The sequence below is a fragment of the Gigantopelta aegis genome, chromosome 2 (assembly GCF_016097555.1).
Source record: "Gigantopelta aegis isolate Gae_Host chromosome 2, Gae_host_genome, whole genome shotgun sequence".
Classification (NCBI taxonomy): domain Eukaryota; kingdom Metazoa; phylum Mollusca; class Gastropoda; order Neomphalida; family Peltospiridae; genus Gigantopelta; species Gigantopelta aegis.
Window position 1 is genome coordinate 14,849,031 of NC_054700.1, and position 23,397 is coordinate 14,872,427.

General features: G+C 39.2%; 2 protein-coding genes across 5 annotated transcripts; one reads left to right on the top strand and one right to left on the bottom strand.

The window, feature by feature from the left end:
* The first annotated feature begins 90 nt into the window (after positions 1-90).
* Positions 91-8,574, top strand: LOC121381655 (GPN-loop GTPase 2-like). 3 transcript variants are annotated; one of them, XM_041511005.1, is made up of 4 exons: positions 91-390; positions 3,065-3,703; positions 5,488-5,586; positions 6,516-8,574. In XM_041511005.1, exons 2-4 carry the CDS (start codon positions 3,095-3,097, stop codon positions 6,729-6,731), a joined length of 924 nt encoding a protein of 307 aa, XP_041366939.1. In that variant the 5' UTR covers positions 91-390; positions 3,065-3,094; the 3' UTR covers positions 6,732-8,574. The 3 variants fall into 3 exon arrangements, with proteins under 3 accessions (XP_041366939.1, XP_041366946.1, XP_041366929.1); XM_041511012.1 differs by having other exon boundaries at positions 91-385; XM_041510995.1 differs by having other exon boundaries at positions 92-411.
* Positions 8,575-15,877: 7,303 nt separating this feature from the next.
* Positions 15,878-22,033, bottom strand: LOC121381683. 2 transcript variants are annotated; one of them, XM_041511037.1, is made up of 4 exons: positions 21,750-22,033; positions 20,745-20,865; positions 17,838-18,633; positions 15,878-16,103 (listed from the first exon to the last, which is right to left on the bottom strand). In XM_041511037.1, exons 3-4 carry the CDS (start codon positions 18,561-18,563, stop codon positions 16,041-16,043), a joined length of 789 nt encoding a protein of 262 aa, XP_041366971.1. In that variant the 5' UTR covers positions 18,564-18,633; positions 20,745-20,865; positions 21,750-22,033; the 3' UTR covers positions 15,878-16,040. The 2 variants fall into 2 exon arrangements, with proteins under 2 accessions (XP_041366971.1, XP_041366964.1); XM_041511030.1 differs by lacking the exon at positions 20,745-20,865.
* Positions 22,034-23,397: the final 1,364 nt, after the last annotated feature.

Here is a 23,397-nt window from a genome sequence, read left to right on the forward strand (position 1 = left end):
ACTAGTCTTTATAATTATTTACTTTCAACCAGCAACGAGGCCACAATATACAAAAACTCAGGTCCAAATAATCGAGGTGTATTATGTGGATTCAAAGCAGTCGACTGATTCTTATTAATTTACTGTTTCATTTAAACCACTAGCATATAAGAAACAAAACAACAATTTTTATGTAAATTAAACATCAAATGTAATTTTAATAGTGTCCGAATATTGTAGAAGATTAAAAAAGTAATAAACATCAGTAACAAAAAAAAAAAAGCAAAAGAGATGGAGGGATTTTCCAACACACAATATCAAAATGGCCACCCCCATTGACAGAAGAGATAAAGTTTTGATTAAAAGACTGGATCAATGCTGACGTGCATTTTATAGACAGTTCTTGGTTTGGTCAATGTTTTTCACTTATGTGTACGTCGTGTTTTGTGTAAATTTTAAGAGTACTATACACTGGCCCCGGTTTTCTGGGCTTTTAACGAAAAGACTAAACCTAACCCTATCCCTAAAAGTAAAACTACCCAAACCATTGGAAGGGGGGTACGGGTCGAACTCATGCCAACGTCTCCGGCACGATATTTATTATTATTTAGTCCGAAGAAACGTAGAATGTGTGGTTCTTTCTACGTCCGAATATTGTTACATACCCTATATATAGTTCATCAAGATAAACGTCTCCGGCACGATATTTATTATTGTGATGTTTATTGCTGTGCCGGGTCCAATAAATGTCAAAATGTTAAAAAACGGACCGTAGATGTTTACCTTGGTGAACTAACCCTATATATAGCTGGTATTCAAAACGGTATCAGGTCGTTTCGCCCTTATTCCCGATCGCCCTGTGTCATTTCGCCCCGTGTCGTTTCGCCCCCATACCGGGTCGTTTCGGCCTCTATACAGGGTCGTTTCGCCCTCATGTTTATGTTTATCAACCATAAACACCATTTATATGTATGTTATTATGTGCAATATTTTAAAGAACCGCTCCCCTCACACCATCCCAGTTTCTACGGGCCTGATGTATTTTATATTAATAAGTACTTAGTTATAAAGTGCTTTGGTGTGTGTGGGGGGGGGGGCGCTTTTTTGCAAATTTGCGAAATTGGCCTCTGTAAAATCCATTGACGTGTCATGTTTACATCTATGCTGATGAAGTATTAAAAGGTCCATTTGCTTCAGTTTACATTTAAAAAATGCTTGTTGTATCATGCTATATATGGCATTGTTGTTGTCTTTGTTATTAAAATAATGCATATTTTGTTATTAAAATGTTTTAAAATAATGCATGTTTTGTGCTTTTTTAAACAGTTTTTAACATAACATATCGATGTCTGTTCTCGTTAGAGCCAGTTTAGGGCAAAATACATGCAGTTTTCTGCTGTTTGCCATTTTGTTTTTTTATGGAATTCTCTTCAAGAGGGGTGAAAGACTCTAAAATATTAATATAAAATCAATGATCTCTAGTGGTATCTTTAAACAATCAAATAATATTAATAATAATAAAATAATATGATGTCATCACATTTGCATATATATCATAACATGTTATTACATTCAACGGTTGTTAGATTAAGTCATATCCTTTCACCCCTCTTGTAGAATATTCCATAAAAAGTCAAAATGGAAGCCGGCACAAAATTACATGCTTTTTGCCCTATGCGATCTCAGCGAAGTCGATACAGGTGACATGGTTATCATCTAGTATGTGGAATCCATGCCATTGTTTTTTTCAAGATTTCTGTCTGGACAAAATGGGGGTAAAATCTAACGAAAAAATAAATTTATTGTAGTTGTCCACATTTTGTTTCGGACCACCCCAATACATAGGGGCGAAACGACTCATAATGGAGGACGAAACGACTCATTCTAAGGGCGAAATGACTCGGGGCGAACGGGAATAAGGGCGAAACGACTTGGGGGCGAATAGGAATACGGGCGAAACGACCCGGATTCATTCAAAACTTGTGCTTCCATGCTTCAACCGTTTCTCAACTGAAATAGTGCAACAAATGGACACAGAAAATGTATAACCTACCGTACTCACTAAATCCCGATTGAAGTATTTGCATCATTATTAACAAAATAAATCTTCCAACAACCACATAAAACATTTTGTCGTTATCTTAAATTTGTTAAATAGAGGGAAGCAACTCACCCTGCATATTAAGGAAAGTATTGACTATATTCTAATGACACTCTCAACATGTTATTTACAGTTATATTGCATCAGACATATAATTACGGACCACACAGATAATCGTAATGAGAGAGGAAACAAGCCTCTGCCATTCCATGGGATACCTTTTCGATTGTGCGGGATGTAGCCCAGTGCTAAAGGCTAGATTATTTCAGTTTTCTTGTTCCAACAAGTGTACCACAAATGGTATATCAAAGGTTGTGGTATGTACTATCCTGTCTGTTGGAAAGTGCATATAAAAGATAATGCTTCTAATGGAAAATATATAGCGGGTTTCCTCTCTAAGAATATATGTTAAAATTACCAAATGTTTTCAATTCCATTAGCCAATATTTGATTAATAAACCAATGTTCTCTAGTGGTGTCATTAAACAAAATAAACTTTTTCTTTCAGCAGTAAGGGATCTTTTATATCATATATATGCATCATCCAACAGATCGGATGGTACAAACCGCAGCTGTTGTTAATTTTAAATCAGTTGTAGAACACTGGCTGGAACCATAAATAGCTTAATGAGCCAACTGATTTGGGGGTGGTGGTGGGGGTGTGTGTGTCAATCCTAGACCAACCTAATGAGCCTTTGGGCTACAACCCATCCCAAATCTATGTTAGTCTAATAATAGTGCTCGTCGGATTTTTGTTATTTGGTTTATTTTTTGGTTACTGATTCACACACATTGAGGTGAGGAGGAGATCGGTTAGCTGTGGGTAAACAGAACATTTCACCAAATTATTTATTAAAATTCCAAATCTGCAGAAATCCACCATTATTATCAATGATTACATGAAATTATTTTACCAAATTTTTGGGAGACCAACTTCAAAAAAAAAGTTTGGTTTTACATTCTTTTTTCTTTTTTTTGTTGCAGTTACTCATTGTTGAATTTCCACAATAAGCCATGCTGTTCGGTCAAGTGGTGATTGGTCCTCCCGGGTCTGGGAAGACCACATACTGTGCTGGAATGTCGGACTTTCTGACTGGTCTGGGCCGCGATGTTGCCGTGGTGAATCTAGACCCAGCCAATGACAACCTTCCATACAAATGTGCCGTGGACATATCGGACCTGATCACCTTATCGGACGTGATGGACAACCTCAAACTGGGGCCGAACGGGGGACTCATCTACTGCATGGAGTACCTGGAGAAGAACTTGGACTGGCTGCAGGCCCAGCTGGAGAAGGTGAAGGACAAGTACCTGCTGTTTGACTTCCCGGGCCAAGTGGAGCTGTACACCCACCATGGCTCCGTGAAGACAATGCTGCAGCAGTTGGTCAGGTGGGACCACCGCCTGGTGGCCGTGCATCTTGTCGACTCGCACTACTGCAACGACCCTGGCAAGTTCATCTCAGTCCTCCTCACGTCGCTGTTGACGATGCTGCAGATAGAACTGCCTCACGTGAACGTCCTGTCGAAAGCCGACCTGATAGAGAAGTACGGGAAGCTGGCATTCAACCTTGACTTTTATACGGAGGTTCTCGACCTGAGTTACATCCTCGACCAGCTTCAGGTACCCGCGTTGTTGTGCAGGCACGGTTTCAAGTGGGGCCCAAGGGGCCAAGCCCCCCCCCCCCCCCCCCTATTTTTGATGAAACAATATATTTTACAGAATAAACAAAAATGCAAAGTTATCCCATCCACCTGTCAAGGACCTTTAAATTCTATTTTCAAAAACTACAAAAGGTTTTTTGGGCCCCCAAAAATTACAAGAGGTTTTTGGGCCCCCTCTATTAAAAAATCCGGGATCTACGCCTGTTGTGTCATTCTATTCAAATAACGTCCTGTCCTATCTGTCAGAAAGTGTGTACAAAATATCCCAAATTCTCAGATACATAACACTTAATTATTATTTATGAATAGCTGGTTGTCAAGTTCTTCACCATTCATCCACGACTGTTTACAGTGCAAGGGGTCATTATTTTTACAAGGTGATATTGATTACGCCTGATTGTCATTGACAGGGCAAATTGAGACTGAACAAAGCACATTTTTTGTTCACTTTGCCTCCCTCGTGTGAGGTCTGTAATACATGTATGTGTAAGTGCCTGTACCAGTCTGTTGCCGTGATTTAAAAAAAAAACTTTTTAAGACATAATGCTTAGTAAAATACATGTGTACTAGCCTTCCTCTCAGTTTGACCAGCCTCTGTGGCGTCGTGGTTAGGCCATCGGTCTACAGGCTGGTAGGTACTGGGTTCGGATCCCAATCGAGGCATGGGATTTTTAATCCAGATACTGACTCCGAACCATGAGTGAGTGCTCCGCAAGGCTCAATGGGTAGGTGTAAACCACTTGCACCGACCAGTGATCCATAACTGGTTCAACAAAGGCCATGGTTTGTGCTATCCTGCCTATTGGAAGCGCAAATAAAAGATCCCTTGCTGCTAATCAGAAAGAGTAGCCCATGTAGTGGCGGCAGCAGGTTTCCTCTCAATATCTGTGTGGTCCTTAACCATATGTCTGACGCCATATAACCGTAAATAAAATGTGTTGAGTGTGTCGTTAAATAACACATTTTTTTTTTTTTTCCTCTCATTTTTTAAAAGGAAAGTAACTTTTTTTAACGTGAGTATAGCCTAAGAATATTGAAGAAAGGCCTACTACATTTAAGAAAATTAATGTAGATGATATATTTTTAATTGGTATATTTGAGGTGTGGTATGTGCTATCCTATCTCGCAAAATACATAATATGAAATATCTTTCTACAGAGGAACAGATGTATTTAGGCAGCTACTTGTATTAACCACTGCAATAGGTTGACATTGGATATTTGTTTCATTTCAAGTATAATGTATCTAAAAACATTTTACTTGATGTATTAAATACTGAGTTAGCTTAAAGGCATACTGTCACGGATTTAAGGACCTTATTACTCTAAAAATGGATAATAAATAAAAATTATATTAATTGTTGGAAACCAAATCTAGCTATCGCGTCACCGTAACTGAACCATGATGGAGGGAAATCCATGTCAACCCTCTCGGCAATTTTAGTTTTTTAATTATGGACCATGGCCATAATTCAATTAATTTTACAAAATACTATTAATTAATGGAGTATGGTGGTTATGAACATGGTTGAATAAAGTACACTTAGGGACAGATCAAATTATTTTTGTTCATGTAATACTTTGTTAGACCATCAAATAGGTCAGTGGTCTGTGACAATATGCCTTTAATGTATTGTAACCAAGTGGTAATCTAGTAAAGATAAATACTGTTAAAATCTCATGTAAGTACATTCAGTATATGACTAATTTGAAAAGCTTAGTGAGGTTTTCTTATCTATTGCAGGATGATAAATTTTTGCAGAAATACAAAAAACTTAACGAGGCCCTCATTGGGATTATTGAAAATTACAGCTTGGTTTCTTTTGTTGCCCTCAACATACAGGTATGATTTGTTGTTTTGTTGTTTTGTTTGTCCATAAAACTAAAGTTTCGCAAATTTGTTTGCAGGTAACTGGTATATTACGTTTCATAAGACAGTGCTAAGAATGTTGACATTATTTAGTCTTCAGTCTCGGTGTAGAATATAACTTGGTGTTTTACTAGGGGCGAGACGTAGCCCAGTGGTAAAGTGTTCGCTTGATGCGCGGTCGATCTGGGATCGATCCCAGTTGGTGGACCACGACTGGTATATCAAAGACTGTGGTTTGAGTTATCCTGTCTGTGGGATTTTACATATAAAAGATCCCTTGCTACTAATGGAAAAATGTAGCAGGTTTCCTCTCTAAGACTATATGCAGGCATCAAAATAAGCATTGTGTCTGGTAACCCATTTACAGGTTGCCACAAAATATAGCCTGGTAACCTATAGGTTACCACAACTATATGTATATAAAAGTTAAAATTGAATTCCTGTTACTACTACTTTTAACGTTGACATTCTGAAATTGTATCGGTGCGATTACACAAGTGCGCGCAAACATAGATGCAGTTCATTACGAGAAAATGAAACACGGAAGTCCGGAATGCATTGCCTGGTTTACGTTTGAAAACGAAACTACCGTTACGTTGAAATGTTTGTCGAGAATTAAACACAGTTCTCGACTTTTCTTACACAAAACAAACTTCTTCTTCTTCTGGTGTTTTACTGTACATTGAGAACATTAATATATGTAACTCGAGACAAACACCTCTCCCTCCCACTTAATGTTTTTTTAAATGTATCCCATGCTACACACACACACACACACACACCTGGGCTAAGTCTGTATTAGTATGTGTATGTTTTTCAATTAATATTATTAAATTAATTTTTTAAAATGTTGGTATCGATAAAACAAATTTAACATTTCTCTTTTTAAAAATGTTTTCCAGGACAAGGAGAGTGTTTTGCGTGTAACACGTGTGATTGACAAAGCCAACGGTTTTATTTTCGGCGACAGCGAGGAGCGAAACATTCAGGCGATGTTGTCTTGTGCAATGGGTGCAGAGTTCGAGTACGAGAAGATAAAAGACATCCGTGAAAAGTACATGGACACTGATACAGACATGAATGTGGGTGATGTTGATGACAAACAGCCAGGGACTTGACACCAAGTCTTTCAATGGGACTGAAATAGATCTAATTCTTAATGCCACTCCATTGTGTATGGACACTGACATGAATGTAGGTGACATCGATGACAAACAGCCAGGGACTTGACACCAAGTCTTTCAGTCTGACTGAAATAGATCTAATTCTTAATGCCACTCCAGTTTTTTATTTTTTATTTATTTAGTTTTTTATTGTCCCCAGCTCATTTTGACATGCCAGGGTTGGGGTGCCCTGATTCATCGCCTCACAGAATATGAATTAGATTATACATGCTAAATACTGGAAGTACATACACTTTGTGGTAGTATGCTGATTATAGTAATAGTAATACTTATACAAATAATGTACATGGTGATATATTTAATATTAATGCATATGTACATGTAGATAGTAGTATTATAAATGACTAGTTACAGTAATAGAAATATATTTAAATAGGCTGGTTGATGTAATGGGGACATAAAATAAATATATAAGTTTAGAAAGAAAGTGTTTAAAAAGTAGGTAATTATAGTGATAAGTAATAATGTCAAAATTCACGTCAAGCGCTCGCTTGATAATTGTTTCTATTATCTTCCATCAAATTACTTTCTTGACAGAAGAGTCATTTCCATGGTGCCCAGATTGAATTATACTCTTCATATTTACAGTTTTTAAAAAGAATATATTTTTCTATTTTGTATTTATTTTGTAAAATGTTTTGAGCAGCTATTATATTTTTTTCTTTTTTCTTCCATTTTTGTCTTGTATATATAATATTTAATGTTTATTAACAGCCAGTTTATAAATATGTCTTTTATATCGCCTATTTGTCCAAATAAAATAATTGTTTTATTTAATTTTATTCGAATTCCTTTTTTGTTTAAAATCCAATTTACAACAGCATGCCACAGATCAGTCACTTTATTACAATAGTAAAATAAATGTGTTAATGTTTCTGGTGAACTGCCACAGAACGTACATTCATTAGTATCTATGTATTTAATTTTATGTAAAAAAAAGTATTAGTTGTTAGTATCTGGTGTATAATTCTGTATTGAAACCATATCAAAGTTTTTATCTCTGAGACTTATAAAAGGCACTCTATAATAGTTTCCCCATTCTTTTGAGTCAAAAGCAAAACCTTGGTTTCTACATCTTATTTGTGATGCTGGTGTAATAATTTTGTGATTTAATAGTTTATACATGTCTTTAATACCTGTTTGACTTTTAAGAATAATATTAAATTTTACCGGAAATACAGGATTAGTTAGCAATGTAAAGTGGCCATTTCTAACGTCTGCTTTATTTATAAATGCCTTAATGCTGTTTTATAAGCGATGAATATTCTAAAAAGTGTGAATTTATGTTATATATATTTTTTAATTTCTCAAATGTAAAGAAGTGCCACTCCAGTTTGTAAGTCTCTGTTAGTAGATCCAACCACCGGCCTTGGACATAATGCTGGTAGGTACCGGATTCGCAGCCCGGTACCGGCTCCCATGGGTAGGTGTAAGACCACTATACCCTCTTCTTTCTCAGTAACCGCTAACAACTAACCCTCTGTCCTGGACAGACAGCCCAGATAGCTGAGGTGTGTGTCCAGGACAGCATGCTTGAACGAAAATAAGTCGAAATGAATTAATGTAGATCCAACCAAAACCACGGCTGCGTTCAAAAAGACGATGCAGAAAAACATGTTTGCTAGACTGGTTGAGGTGCTTCACATTAAAACTGAAAAAGTTTGTTTTATTTAACGACACCACTAGAGCACATTGATTAACTAATCATCGGCTATTGGATGTAAAAAATTTGGTAATTCTGACACGTCATCAAAGGAAACCCGTTATATTTGTTTTTCTAATGCAGCAAGGGATCTCTGATATGCACCATCCCAGACAGGATAGCACATACCACAGCCTTTGATATACCAGTTGTGGTGCACTGGCTCAAACAAGAAATAGCCCAATGGCCTCACTGACGGGGATCAATCCCACTGGGCTAAGTCCTGCCCCTATATTAAAACAAATGACCACATCGGGAACTGGCCAAATTGTTCGCCAATGTTGGCATCATTCGCTGAATTCTAGGCAGGTTTTATCTGTGACCAGCTATCCTTTATCAAAACAAAAGTTACAAAACTTTAAAATGACTGTTCATACTGAATGTTCACCATTATTACTCATGTAAGATATACTAATGCAGGGTTCATGTAGGTCATGGAAATCCTGGAAAAAATTGTCGGAATTTAGTTAATAACAATTTTAACCCTTTAACACAGATTCAAGAATTCTAAAGAGAGTGGCATTAAGATCTACTTCAGTCACGTTTTCAGTGTTCAAAAACAAAAACAAAAAATACCTCGTGCTGGGTACAGACCACACAGCACAAAGCATTCAGTGAGGAACTTGTCTTCAAGTTGTGTTGAAACCACATGTGTTGCTGAGACATCGTATATTTGACTGTCAATAAGGTGAACACCAGAATCTGGTGAAAATGAAAATGTATAAAAAGTATATTTGTGAAAGACATCTGTTGGGCTTCTTTTTTCTTCCATCCCAGCCAGTGACCCATGACTGGTATATCACTGGCTGTGGTATGTGCTGTTCTGTCTGTTGGAAAGTGTATGTAAAAGATCCCTTACTGCCAATGGAAAAATGTATTGACAAAAATTACCAAATGTTTGAAATCCAGTAGCCAATGATTAATAATACATCAATGTGATATCTTAGTGTCATTAACAAAACAAAATCTTTAACTAGTGAATAATAACTGGGTTCCACCACAACCCCTGCAATTTCCCACGGCAATTGGCAAAGCCATGGAGTTTTTAATTCTCCATGGCATTTGTTTGCCTCAAACTATATTCAAGATGTAGCAGGTTTCCTCTGATGACTACAAGTCAGAATTACCAAATGCTTGACATCCAATAGCCGATGATTAATTAATCAGTGTGCTCCAGTGGTGTTTTTTTTTCTTTTTCAATGGCATGTTTTTATGCTGTGGACATTTTCTTAATTGCAGGGGTTGCACCATTAGGGAATGATACAGAGTGCAGAATATGTCATGTTATATTTGTGAACATTGTGCCAGCACTTGTCAGAAAATGATTCACGACTGCTTACTGTCATAGCTTCTGTCCTAGGCCACACCACTGGCTATCCAGAGACTAGACCCGGGACGAACATGCCTGAAACCTTAGTGGCATAGGGGCATGTAAAAATACTCTCTTGCTGTCATTGCAATGTCCTATCGGGGCTTAATCAAGCCTAAACTAATTGGCTAGGAGGGCGTGTGTGAAAAAGGAACCAGAACACGGCAACAGAGGGTCTTCAGCTAGATCAATGGTGCTTTGGAGGTGGGGGGAGGGGCTAGGTATTCTTAAGTATTCTCAAGAGTTGTGCTGAAAATAGTTTTTAAATAAGACAAATAGTGAAATGTCATTCAGATACGAAAAAAAGGGGGGAAAAAACATGCATAATTAGGAATGTGAGAGGTTAAAGGAAGAAAGATAAATAAACTCTTAACTGACAGTCACCCTCCTGATCTCTACCAGACTATCATCATTTTGGAATTTGTGTAATACATTACAGCTAAGGTCTCCACGAAAAAATATTGGACTGGAGTACTTGAGGGTCAAACGGGAGTTTAAGGTTAGGGTTAAGAAAATCATATAGTAATGATAAGCGTAATTCATTTTGTCAAAAGGTTAACTTAAAAAAGAACATCTGCAAGAAATTTTGGGTATGGCGCCATACCCGTTTTATCCTCTGTCAGAAACCCTGGCTAGTAACCCATATGGTTTTTGACACACATCGGACTTCGGTTTCGCAATTAACTTCTTGACTTCCAGTAATAGCTGTCAATTAAACTTAGATTTGGTGTCATTGAAAATGCATTCATACGCGTGTGCAGAAATGTTAGCAAGGGTGGATCTAGACTGCAGTGAACGAAGTTTAGGAGGTGAGTCGAGACATCTTCCCCAGGAATATGTATTAAAAAACCCAAAAACATTGTCGAGTATGCAAGGGTTTCGACCCTCGAAATACACTCACCCACCCCTGCACACGCGCCCGACATTCCTTTCCTTTATTCGTTTCCTGGCATACGTTAAACCAAACGGGTTTTTTCTTCTTTTTTTCCCCGCTAAATGTTTGTATATACTATTTTGACGTGTTCCCTGTATGGTCATTCGATTTAACGTGTTGCATAAAATCCAATCTAGTACTAATAGAACGTTAGTGGATCCATTCAACTGATTGGATTTTTCTCGTTCCAACCAGTGCACCACAACTGGTCAAAGGCCGTGGTATGTGCTTTCCTCTCTGTGGAAAAGTGCATATAAAAGATCCCTTGCTGCATGGTTTCCTCTGATGACTACGAATCAGAATTACCAAATGTTTGACATCCAATAGCCGATGATTACTTAATCAGTGTGTTCCAGTGGTGTTGTTAAACAAAATAAAACTTTACTAAAACGTTAGCGACAAACCAAAACTCATTATCACTGGGATGACACATAAACCAGATACGCAGTTAGGAAATTTCTTATGTGAGAAAATAAACGCCCAACACCGGATATCTACAACTGTAATCCTGCTTATTATCTTGGTAGATAAAGTTTATTACAGGATCCACTGTTCTTTAAACAATGACATTCCGTTTCTTTGAAGCTTCCGTGTTGTAACATTTATTATACCGATGACATTTTCTGTTGCCGAGAAAAAAAACATTGTTAGACAGTGTATGCATCCATTTGTACCTGGAAACGCATCCATCCTGTGTATTTGTCGTGATATTACCTTTCTATTTGACCTTTGAGGTCTGTGTATATACATGCACTATGGCATGTAGTGTAGTGGATTCGTACATTTTGTTCTCGACTAAATTCCTCGACTTTTTAAAGCATTTTCCATGACCCTTTTTTTTTAAAGGATTTTTCTGCAATCACCAACACAATATTAAATGTTTTAATGCAAATTGTGCTATCTTTTTTGGACCTATATATAGTACGTAGGGCCTACGTACAAAATGTGGACTTTTGTAACCCCCATCCCCTCCCCATGTACACCTTTTCTAGATTTGATAATTTAACTCCCCCCCCCCCCCCCCCCCCCCCCCCCCCCAATGTACATCTGTCACCCACGCTGAAAAGTACATCGGATACAAAATTAATTAGAGCTTTGGTTGCAATACATTTACAACGATAATTCTTGTTTGAACTCTGTCGGCGAACCTCCTCGCCCTTGTTCTTTCCGTGCGTAATGCCCGAATACCCCCACTCCCCGGAGCGTATGTATTTTATGGATGGCCCCTTTGTGTTATTATAAACGAGAAGAATAATGCTCATCCAATTTTCTTTCTTTTTTCACGACTTTCTAGACCTGAAAAATGGCATTTACAAATTCTGTGAGTTCCTATGACCTTTTTGAACTATAACACGCGTTTCGTGGGAGTGGGAGAGAGGGGTGGTTCGCACTTTTCCCCGAAACATGAAGCCTCCCAAGTGTCTCGAAGAAAGGAAGGAAATGTTTATTTAATGACTCGCTCAACAAGTGTCCCGAACGTCTAGTGTTCATTTCTCCATAAAAAGTAAAAGATGTCAGTAATGGAGGGGGTGGGGGGAGGGTGGTGTGGTGTATTACATTCATGTTTAGAGGGGGGGGGGGGCAACGCCCCTGCTCCCTCTTGTTAGTCAGAATCTTGGTCGAGTCGGCGTTCTGCCAAGTCAGTTTGCAGGTCTCCGCTCATTCATTTCGCACAAATCGACATTTTGTGTCTTGATGACTTCGTCGCGAAGCGTAAAGTTCAGGACTCACACTAGAACGAATTTTGGTTTAACCAATTTTAACCATCCGTGATAACGAATGACATCGATCAGTTTTGTCGTCTTGCCCATATTGACGATGATGCTTTCTTTCGTACGACGTAATTTCTTGTGAGATTCCGTGAGTAATCGCTTGAAAAGCTATTCCAAATCCACCTACACGTACGACACACGGTCAGTGGGTAGCATGGAAACGCAGACATACATACATGGCAGACACGTTTTTTCGATAATTCACGGAAAACGTACACATGAAAACGTAGATTTACTTCTTTAAAACGTTACCTCAAGTTTTATAGTGCCGTCAGATGTATGCTAGCTGTGTAATAGGGTTCATAGCCTTGAAGACCAAACAAATTCACAGACTTTTACCTGCCATTTTCAAATACTTTTATACAGCGGTCAAAGAAAATAGAATGCGATAAAAAAATACCAAATCAGTTCGTTTACGTTGCTGTCCATGGCCAAAAATTGAGTTGGTTTTTTTTACAAGCATCATGACAGATTAAGCCTTGTAACTGGAAAATATCAAGTGCATGCAGCTGTAAAAGATAGCATCATTGCTTTGGCTATGATTTATGAGAATTTAAAGACTTTTAATACAATTCAAAGACCTAAAAATACCCCCCCCCCCCCCTCAAATTCTTAGACTTTCAAGGAATTTAAAGACCACTACGAGCCCTGTGTAAGCTACAAGTCTAGCCACACGACCATACTGGCTTTGGTTAGATCTGACTACTGGAACATATAAACACTAGTCTGGAGAGTGGTCGCTTCTCCAGTGAAGATTCATCTGATCTTATTGGACAATTTTGTGTCTTTAGGTTCCAGTTGGCATATCTTTCCATGTCGAAGAAGACGATTTTATATCACACTGGCGTAGCCAGAGGGGGTTCATCATAGGGGCAAGCCCCACCCCCATCAGAGCGGGTTTATCCAAGTAGCACATATAGCACGTGCTATGGGCCCCGCGCTTCAGGGGGATCCGCGGTGATGTGTACATTTATTTTGCCCAGGTCATTTTCCCCCTCTCCCCGAGGGGGTTGAAAAATATATATTCTGGGAAGGGGGCCGCTGTTATTTGTGCTACAGGCCCCGCAAACCGGTTCTGCTCCCAGTCACATATCCCCCCCCCCCCCCCACACGTTATACATTTCCCTGTCGCCCCATAACTTATAAACAATGTGATTCCAACCCCACTCCCCTCCCCCAACACAGCGCCAGTATAAAATCCTGGCTATGCCAGTGTGGTACGTACCAGTCAAATTGTTCGCAAGTACCTAGTGAACCCACTAGAGTTTTCAAAACGTTCACAATTTCATGACATAGACGTTCGACACCAGAGGCCGCGGGGGCCATGACTCCCCGCGTTTCTGTTATACCGTTGACACCCCACCCTTTAAAACGTACCAGTGCGATTTGATCCACATATTTGGTGTCAACGATATTATTGTTCTGACAAGGCTGGAAATACCCACCTAAATACAATATTTTGTCGGAAGACATTATCCTCGATCACGATAACAGGTTCGGTTCCTCAAATTTCAACTCCGGCTTTCACTGGCATGCCCCCACCTCCTCTCCGACACTTTTCAAATACTTGGCGTACGCTAGACACGTGGTGGTGGGACTGGCCCCGAACTCTGGAACTAAAATGACCAGATTATGCGTTCCCTATCCTCACCAGATGAAATTAATAGCTGCCTTCATTTCTAGCCTTTTCCGACGCCTATGGGTAAATAAATTCAATGCTGAATCCATAACCGAACCAGACGGGGACAACTGTCCCACTAATGCTGGAGCAAAACCTCCAATTCGGGCGAAAACGATAGAGATATTCGGCCAAAATGGGCTAACCTGAGACCTTTTTACCATGTATTTCCATCATTTTACCCACAAAATCAGTAATCCATGTATAAATGCGTAGTGATTCGTTTGCAACCCTATATAGCCGTTTGGTAGTAAGGCCAAACCAAATACATTTCTCGTCTTTGGTCAGCGCGCGCGTCCATTTTGACCTCACGCGTCAATATATTTTTTTTTTAATTTCCCGCGTTATGATGTCGATTTTTGTACAAGTAACCTGTGGGTTGTACAGAATCCCCTGTGTTACTGTTAAGGGAAATATTTAGGGTACCAAGGCAATGGAGGGAGGAAAAAACAACTTTAAAAATTTACCCTCCTAAAAGTTTCTGTAAAATCCTTGCTTAAAAAAAAAGAAAGAAAAAAAAAAGTCGCATCACCGCATCAATTCTGGTCTGACCAGAGATCGACTAATATAAATAAATGTTATCCGGGATTCGGGCATTTTTATTTAATTCGGGTAAAAACCAGCCTGCGCCCCTACAAAAATTGTAGCCCGTAAAATACATCTATGGCTGAATCTATACTTAATGTGATCTGAACACTGAAATTCCGATGTACACATAATGTTACCTGCTCATTTTACATATCAGAGCCGTACCTAGTCTAAAAATAACGAAGCGCAATAATAAAAAAAAAGAGGTAGGGGTGGGGACCAGAACCGGTTTAAGGATCCGTGGGGCCTGTAGCACAAATAACAGCCCCCCCCCCCCCCCCCCCTGCATTGGGTTTTAACTGACAAATAAGAGACTTGTAAAGAATGCCTCGTTTCAGCAAAAACATTTTTAATGCATTCGGGTGTGTTTTTTTTTTTTTTTCGATGATTCCAGTTTAGATTGGTGTAAAACGAAATAATTATGTTCTATTTTTATTTTAAAACAGTGGTCATGACATACATAAAACAGCAATACTTACCCGTCGTAAATATTTGATTAATCTTTTGTTAATTGCCTCAGTCGTCAAGAGGTTGGGGCGTCAAATCCCTCGCTTCTCCAGGCAATTTTAATTTTTTCTAGTGTATTTTCCGGGGGAACACGGCCCCCACCCCCTTGAAACTTCGCTCACCACTATCTATATCCCTTTGCCCAATTTCTTGCACACGCGTCCGGAGCCACGGAACAGGGTTGGTGGGTGCGTATTGCAGTTTTGTTGGTGTCTTGGCCAACACGTTTACAATTTGCACATAAAAATAGAACATATTTGTTGTTTCCAAAACACTTTCCCTTTACTTTTTACGTCAACCAAACTGGAATTAATGACAAAAAGACTTGATTTTTTTTTGTTATTATATTTTTTTTGGCTGGAACGAGGAATAGGCACCTAAAGTAACTAGGGAATACCTAAAGAGTAGTGAAAACAAAACGAAAAAGAAAGAGAACCAGAAAATACTAATAGGTTGTTTTCCAACCTTGCAAAAGGGCGCTTCTAAACTCGGTACGGCCCTGCGTATTATAAACAACACAAGTCGAAGGCGATCGTTGATACGAGGTCCCAAATGTTTGTGGAAAGTCTCCGCTTTACTAAACTAAATTACACGTGACCAGGGGTCAGTGCTATTCCCAGTCGGGTGCACATAATACGATAGAATGTTAAGTGAATCTGCATGTTGAACTGTAATAATTCCGGTTGTAAGTCACTAAGTTCCAGTGTCCGATAGACCTATGGAGCGCCGCCGTCTTTTAGCTAATCGACGTTCCATCTGCAAGACAACGAAGATATTAAATTAAATTATAATTATACCAATGGAAATACACAAGGGATCACGTTTACACTACCAGTGAATATGGCCATGAACAGCCCATCTTATATCTAACACTACCGACTGAACCTAAACACATTCGCGCAACTGTAATCAACGACCGGACAGTAGGAAAAGGAAGGAAATATTTTTTATTTAACGACGCACTCAACACATTTTATGTACGGTTATATGGCGTCGGACATACGGTTAAGGACCACACAGATATAGAGAGTGGAAACCCGCTGTCGCCACTTCATGGGCTACTCTTCGATTAGCAGCAAGGGTTCTTTTATATGCACCATCCCACAGACAGAATAGTACATACCACGGCCTGGCTGGAACGAGAAATAGTCCAATGGGCCCACCGACGAGGATCGATCCCAGACTGACATTGCATTAAACGAACGCTTTACCACTGGGCTACGTCCCGCCCTCGACCGGACAGCATGCAATCAACTAAAAGCAGCAGCGTTAAAATGTTGACGACCAGTTATTGGCATCAACATGATAGCCCAGCACACATTTTCTTTTTTACCGTACAATGGATGCGTCAATACGGTCATTGGCGCTGTACAATGTTTAATGACGAGTGACCGTTCAACGTGGCGTGGCGTGGCGCTTATAAAACTTGAAGAGTTTGACCTTAAGACTAACTCTAATATTAGAGTCTTAGAAATTGCATGCTATTTGAGATTGAACCGGTGTAACAAAGGCCTTGGTATGTACTATCATGTCTGTGGGATGATGCACATAAAAGATCCCTTGCTGCTAATCGAAAAGAGTAGCCCATGAAGTGGCGACAGCGGGTTTCCTCTGTATATGTGTGGTCCTTAATCATATGTGTGACGCCATATAACTGTAAATAAAATGTGTTGAGTGCGTCGTTAAATAAAACATTCCTTCCTTCCTTCCTTATTTGAGATTGAGTCAGACTCTTAAACGTTTTAGGAGCACGGGATCATGACTATGCTGATGGAAGATTTGGCGCGCTGCAGCAATGAGTGTTATCGTACATTGCTTGTACAATGGTGTGGGGTTGGATAACCTACAACAACAGAACATGCTTGATACGGCTTGATAGAAGAGGCACTGGTTTCCCGAGACAGTGGATACATTTCGCAGCCGTTTTTCGGTGCAGCTTTGAGTTCCAGTATGACAACGAACGCTCTCAAGTAGCCCGTGTTTCATTGGACTGCTTAGTAAATGTCTATATCCACATTTCATTCCAGGGAACATTTTGTTTAGTATCGCGTTGCGATTCGCTGCGCAAGTTTCAGAGATCGCTACAGAATTTTAAAACATTAAACAGTAGTTGCTGATCAATTTTCAATTGACTAGAAATATTGATAATCGAGATTTTGAAAGCAAAAAAGTGTTCCCTGTAATCTAGTCAGCAAAATGGCCAGACCTGAATCTGACTGGACATTTGTGGGATGTTCATGGACGCCCTAAAGCGCTACAAAACAGTGAATGCTGCTGCGATGCTGGGGAAAAACAGAAAGGGAAAACACCCACTTGTTCTTGCTGGAAAAAAAGAAAGGGAAAACACCCACCTGTTCTTGCTGGAAAAAAAAAGAAAGCAAGAAAGGGAAAACTCCAACCTGTTCTTGCTGGAAAAAAAAGAAATAAAGAAGGAAAACACCCACCTGTTCTTGCTGGAAAAAAAGAAAGCAAGAAAGGGAAAACACACACCTGTTCTTGCAGCCTCTTCACCAGTCCCGGCAGTCTGCCCAGGGAAGCCATCGCCGCAATCGTGCTCTTGATGGACGTCTCCATGGAGTTGACCTTCTCGTTGAGCTCGGACACGACGTTGCGCGTGCTGACCAGGTCGTGCTTGAGCTCCGCCACCTTTTGCTCGAGTCCCTTCATGGTGTCCTCGGCCGCCTTCATCTTGTCGATGGCCACGCCGTACGACATGAGTGCGATCCGGTGTTCGGACATCTCCGTGGACAACTCCGACAGGTTCCGCGCCTGGCTGATGCTGCTGTGCCTCAGCTCCTCGATGCTGCTGCCGAACATGTCGTGGTCGTTGTGGATGGCGTTGACCGTGCGCCTCGTCTCCGTCAGCGACTTGCTCACCTCGGCCAGCTCCTGCGTGATCTGCGGCAGCACCTTCAGCGAGTCCTCGATGTCGTCCAGCCTGCGGCTTGCCTTCGTCAGCCGCTCGTGGTGCTCCTCGCTCTTCTGGTGCAGGACGCCGATCTCCTTGGTGAACGACTCGGCCATGGCGCGCGTCCGCTGTTGGCTGCTAGCGATGTCCTCCTTCATCTGCTCGTACGACAGCTCCATCTCCTTGGTGTGCACCACGCACCCGCCGTTCGTGGGCACGTTGAACTCGAACTTGCACGTCTCGTCGGCCCCAAGGGCATTCAGAAACAAGGACACAAACACCGAGATCGTCAAAATGTCAGAGGACATCTTTAAAAAAACTTTTCTTCTTGTTTATCTATTCCCTCTATAAAGATGGGGCTCTTTTACAAGCAACTAACTGGAACAAATAAGTAAAGAATTTTAGCGAAAATAATAAGAAGAAGAAAGAAAAAGAAAAAAGAAACAAAAATAAAATAATAGATTGAAAAAAAAGAAGAAAAAAGGCCAGATCTTTGTTTTCTAGCTAGGGCCGTGTTCTCGGAAACCACTTTCTCCCCCCCCCCCCCCCCCCTTTTGTTATGTTTAAGTTAAAAATAAATAAATTTCCATCTATAAATGAGCATATACTTTGTACATGTATATCAAAGAAAGGTAAACACGTACATTTCAAATGTATTATGTTAATTATATTATAGTCTTATTCACAAAAATAAAGTTACCAATTTACCTTGACAACATCAAATATTTAATATGCATTCTTTCTGTCACGTAACCGAGTCCCGACTGGACACACAAATATCTCGACTAATTTAAACTCAAGCCACCTAATGGATCAAATAAAATATTTACTTAAATGAAGAACTGTACGATCCAATAAAATTCACTATTTAGCAATATATTATGCAATTATCCTGCATTTTACAAGTAAAATTAATCATGACAAATACAGGTATATACTTAATTTAAAAAACCCCACCCGCCTTAAGATGGGGTTGGGGGGGGGGGGGGGGGGGGGGGGGGGAGAAAAGAGTTCGGTCCCTAAAATTTTCAAACCTTTTATGTAAAGCTAAACTAGAATTATTCACAAATGCATACTAAACTGGTGGCTTGTACGCGGTATGGTTAACAGCAAAATGTTACACTCCCGTGACCTAACAATTAAAAGTGGCAGACCCTAGTTTTAACCCATGCAAATGGGCACTACGTTTGGGATAATCTACAAACCTGTAACACATTTTTATAAAGTTACAATGGCGTAAAACAAGAGTGTGTGACATCGAAACAGAGAAAGAAAGAAATGTTTTATTTAACGACGCACTCAACACATTTTATTTACGGTTATATGGCGTTACACATATGATTAAGGACCACACCGATCTTGAGAGAAAACCCACTACATGGGCTACTCTTTCCGATTAGCAGCAAGGGATCTTTTATTTGCGCTTCCCACAGGCAGGATAGCACAAACCATGGCCTTTGTTGAACCAGTTATGGATCACTGGTCGGTGCAAGTGGTTTACACCTACCTACTGAGCCTTGCGGAGCACTCACTCAATGGTTTGGAGTCGGTATCTGGATTAAAAATCCCATGCCTCGACTGGGATCCGAACCCAGTACCTACCAGCCTGTTGACCGATGGCCTAACCACGACGCCACCGAGGCCGGTAAAAGAAACCTAAGCATTCAAAGACCATTTTCTATGTAAACACTGTGAAATACGTAATAAAATGTGTCTCTCACCAATGAAGCAGTGCATAATCTGAGAAACACTGCAAACTATTTTATGTCTGTAGCAAATAAACATTTTAAAATTGTCTATAAATGTAGACACCCCCTTTTATCCAAAACGATTTGCATGTTTGTTGATTCGGCGCAGTAGATGTGGATCGGTGACCCCGCTATTTATAAACCGCCCATGATCTCATTTTATAGCCCATAAACGCTACACTATTGTCCCAGGATTATTTTAGTACTTTTTTGTTTTGTCTTGTTAAAAAATATTACTATGAAAATTAACGATTACACACGACCCATCTCGTGATCAGTTTCGGAATCGTTTTCTTGAGTGGCACAGTACTGCAGATGCTTACAATGATTTTTTTTCCTCCGATAGATTGTGCACATACGTGGATCTTATTTCGCTTTTACTATTATTGTTTTTGGTAACAAAGTGAAAATTGTGAACAGGAATGAAGTCCATTAAGGTGCAAAACTTTAGTTTTGTTTGCCTTTGTCCGTGTTTTACTTTTCAGTTCAAATAAAAATAACCGAAATTTTTACTATAATTTTCAAAATGCGGGAAAGGTGTTTTTAGACTGGTTTTAATATTGTTGGTTTAAACAATATTTATTTGCAGATCAAATTTGGGATTGGCCAACAGGCAAGCGCCTATATTAAAGCCTCTCCCTACATTTAACAAATATACATGTTTTACATGTCACATGTACAAATTTGTGACCATTCAAATCACTGGTACCCAAACGGAGTCGGCTATGTAGAATCTGTAGCCTTCTATCACCTTCATAGAAATAGGATGAAACAGCAGGCTCGTGTTTGTTCACTTGTATTTTAAACAATTTAAGTGAAGAAGAATTTCTAATATCAGGCAACACAGTGTTCCATACTTTTACTGTAAAAGGAAAAAAGGAGTTCGAAAACAATTTTGTTCGACAAAAATGTTTGTAGGTTCTCCGCATTACGCGTATGGTATTCATTGCGTTCTGCAGCAGAACGAGGTAGCCTAGTTGTAAGGTTAAACAAGTTAGTAACATGTTATTTTTATTGTTAACATTCTTAAGTTCAGTAAGGCTGACCTACTTCGCGTTTATATACACGAATGAATGAATGAATGAATGAATGCTTAACGACACCCCAAGCACACGGCAGAGTCCTTCATTAAAATAAATTATTGCGTCAAATATGTATGGCCGAAGCGGGCACGACACAAGACTACTTCATCCTTTCTGCACGAAAGCAGGTGAATGATTTATTCTGAAATTATAATATAATTACTGATCATTTATAAAAAAAAATAATAAAAAAAAAAAAAAAAAATATTGTACCCTTAACAATAAATATGTTACTTGATTAAACATTGAAATTGGAATTGAACTTTAATTCGTTATAAATACCGCAACATGACAACTTCCTAAGCATACTTGAGCAAAATACCAAGTGCGCCGAATCACGGGACACGGTTGTAGACTTAAATGAGCTGTCTCCATAACCGTTACTTCTCAGACGAACGTGTATTTTTAAAGAAATCAACAATTTATATCATGGTATTAGAAACACCAGGGTGACCAGGAACACTTCGGATTTACGAAAATAAGATGCTGTAAACAACACAATCTAAATAATATCCGATTTCAGTTATCACAAACGGATTGGTTAGTAAAAAATACGTCGTAGTCTTTAAAAAGTTTGGGTATGTCACTTTAACTGACACTACTATTACAAAAATTAGCTGGAGAACTAAAAGGAATAAACAAACCGAAATAACGGGTAACCTACCTCTTCAGAAGCTGTCATGTCTGTCGTTTATATAAATCATTTCTAACATGTTTCATTTCTGATCACGGTTGTTAAACCATATGACGTCATCACATGTCAAATCGAAAGTGGAGGCATTATAAGTTATTACGTAAACGATATGTAAAAAATAAACAACTTGTACAGTTTTTGCTTCTTATTTTTTTTTTTTTATGTACGTTCATGTACGGTCCTCTTCTGTTAACGTTTTTTTTGGCTATTGTAAAATGATGGCGAGTGTGTTCAGTATTGTGATTGGTTAATTACATTCTTTATCCGGGATCAAATGAAAATAACACCCGGAAAGCCAATGACGTCATTGGAAAGTGACGTCATTAGTAATTGGAACAGGCCATGCTGACGGTTCAAGGGTCTACAGTTAGATTGTAGCCAGGTATTTCAAGAAATAACCAAATATAGTTAGTTCCGTGGAAAAACGATTTAATTTACAATGGACATAATCATATTTATTTTTTTAATTTGCGGGTGTTATCGTCTAACGCCTTCGGTCAAAAATTACATTTGCGGGATGAAATAGACAATAACACCCGCAAATCTAAAAACTCCATTTAGTTATCGCCTAAGTGATGTCAAATGACTGTTCGCTGTCGTATTTAAATCACGTGACCACCCACCATTGCTGGTATGACAAAAAACAACCCAAAACCCCCCACCCCCCCCCCCCACCCCATAAAAAAAACAAAAACAAACCCACACACAAAAAACCCCACACCCAAACCCAACAACAACAAAAAACCAACAACATGGGATAAACTAAAATTTAATTTTGCAAGTGATGCCAAATTTATATATAGGCGTCGAAGAAAGGGGGTTTAAATTAACTGAACCGAACTTTCAACTGACGAGGATGAGAAACGCATATATTCTGACCATCTCATCTTCAGAAAATATTCAAGTAACTACTACTATTTTAAGTCAGTTTACTACTTTTGGGCGTTTATTACATCGTCCGAGATGCCACTGCGGATTATTGGATATGAAATTGAAAGTTATTCCCATGTGTTCAACTAGCAATTTCGGGATTCATAGGACTTTTACACAGCGATCAAAGACAATAGAATGCGATAAAAATACCAAATCAGTTCGTTTACGCTGCTGTCCATGGCAGATACATCATGACAGGTTAAACCTGGTAACAGGAAAATATCAAGTGCACACGGCTATAAATGTTATCATCATTGCTTTGGCTATGATTTGTGAGTGGATGCCACGTCAACTGTCTTGACAAGTATCTATTTCGACTCTTTCTTCAGAGATGATTTTGTCAGAATATTGACGTTGATTGAAGACAAAATAACAATAAAAGAAAAGAATGAACACAATACGAGAATTTAAAGAATTTTGTTATAATTCAAAGACCTAAAAACCACAATTTTCAAATTCATAGACTTTTAAGGAATTTAAAGACCACCTCGAACCCTGAATTTAAAAAAAAGAAAGAAGCTTAACTACCGTCAGCCTTTTTCAGAGAGAGAGTAAGAAAACCCTGTCGCCAATTTTGAGAGAGAGAGAGAGAGAGAGAGAGAGAGAGAGAGCGAGAGAGAGAGCGAGAGAGAGAGAGCGAGAGAGAGGTAGGCTAGAGAGGGGCAGAGAAAGGGGTGAGAAAGAT

Bases quoted from the DNA above. Each gene is read 5' to 3' on its own strand.
- LOC121381683 (XM_041511030.1), bottom strand. From the start codon at position 18,563: ATGTCCTCTGACATTTTGACGATCTCGGTGTTTGTGTCCTTGTTTCTG. The intron at 16,104-17,837 runs GTGTGTGTTTTC...GTTGTCTTGCAG, and splicing joins TGAAGAGGCTGCAAGAACAG to ATGGAACGTCGATTAGCTAA.
- LOC121381655 (XM_041511005.1), top strand. From the start codon at position 3,095: ATGCTGTTCGGTCAAGTGGTGATTGGTCCTCCCGGGTCTGGGAAGACC. The intron at 3,704-5,487 runs GTACCCGCGTTG...TATCTATTGCAG, and splicing joins ACATCCTCGACCAGCTTCAG to GATGATAAATTTTTGCAGAA. The intron at 5,587-6,515 runs GTATGATTTGTT...AATGTTTTCCAG, and splicing joins TTGTTGCCCTCAACATACAG to GACAAGGAGAGTGTTTTGCG.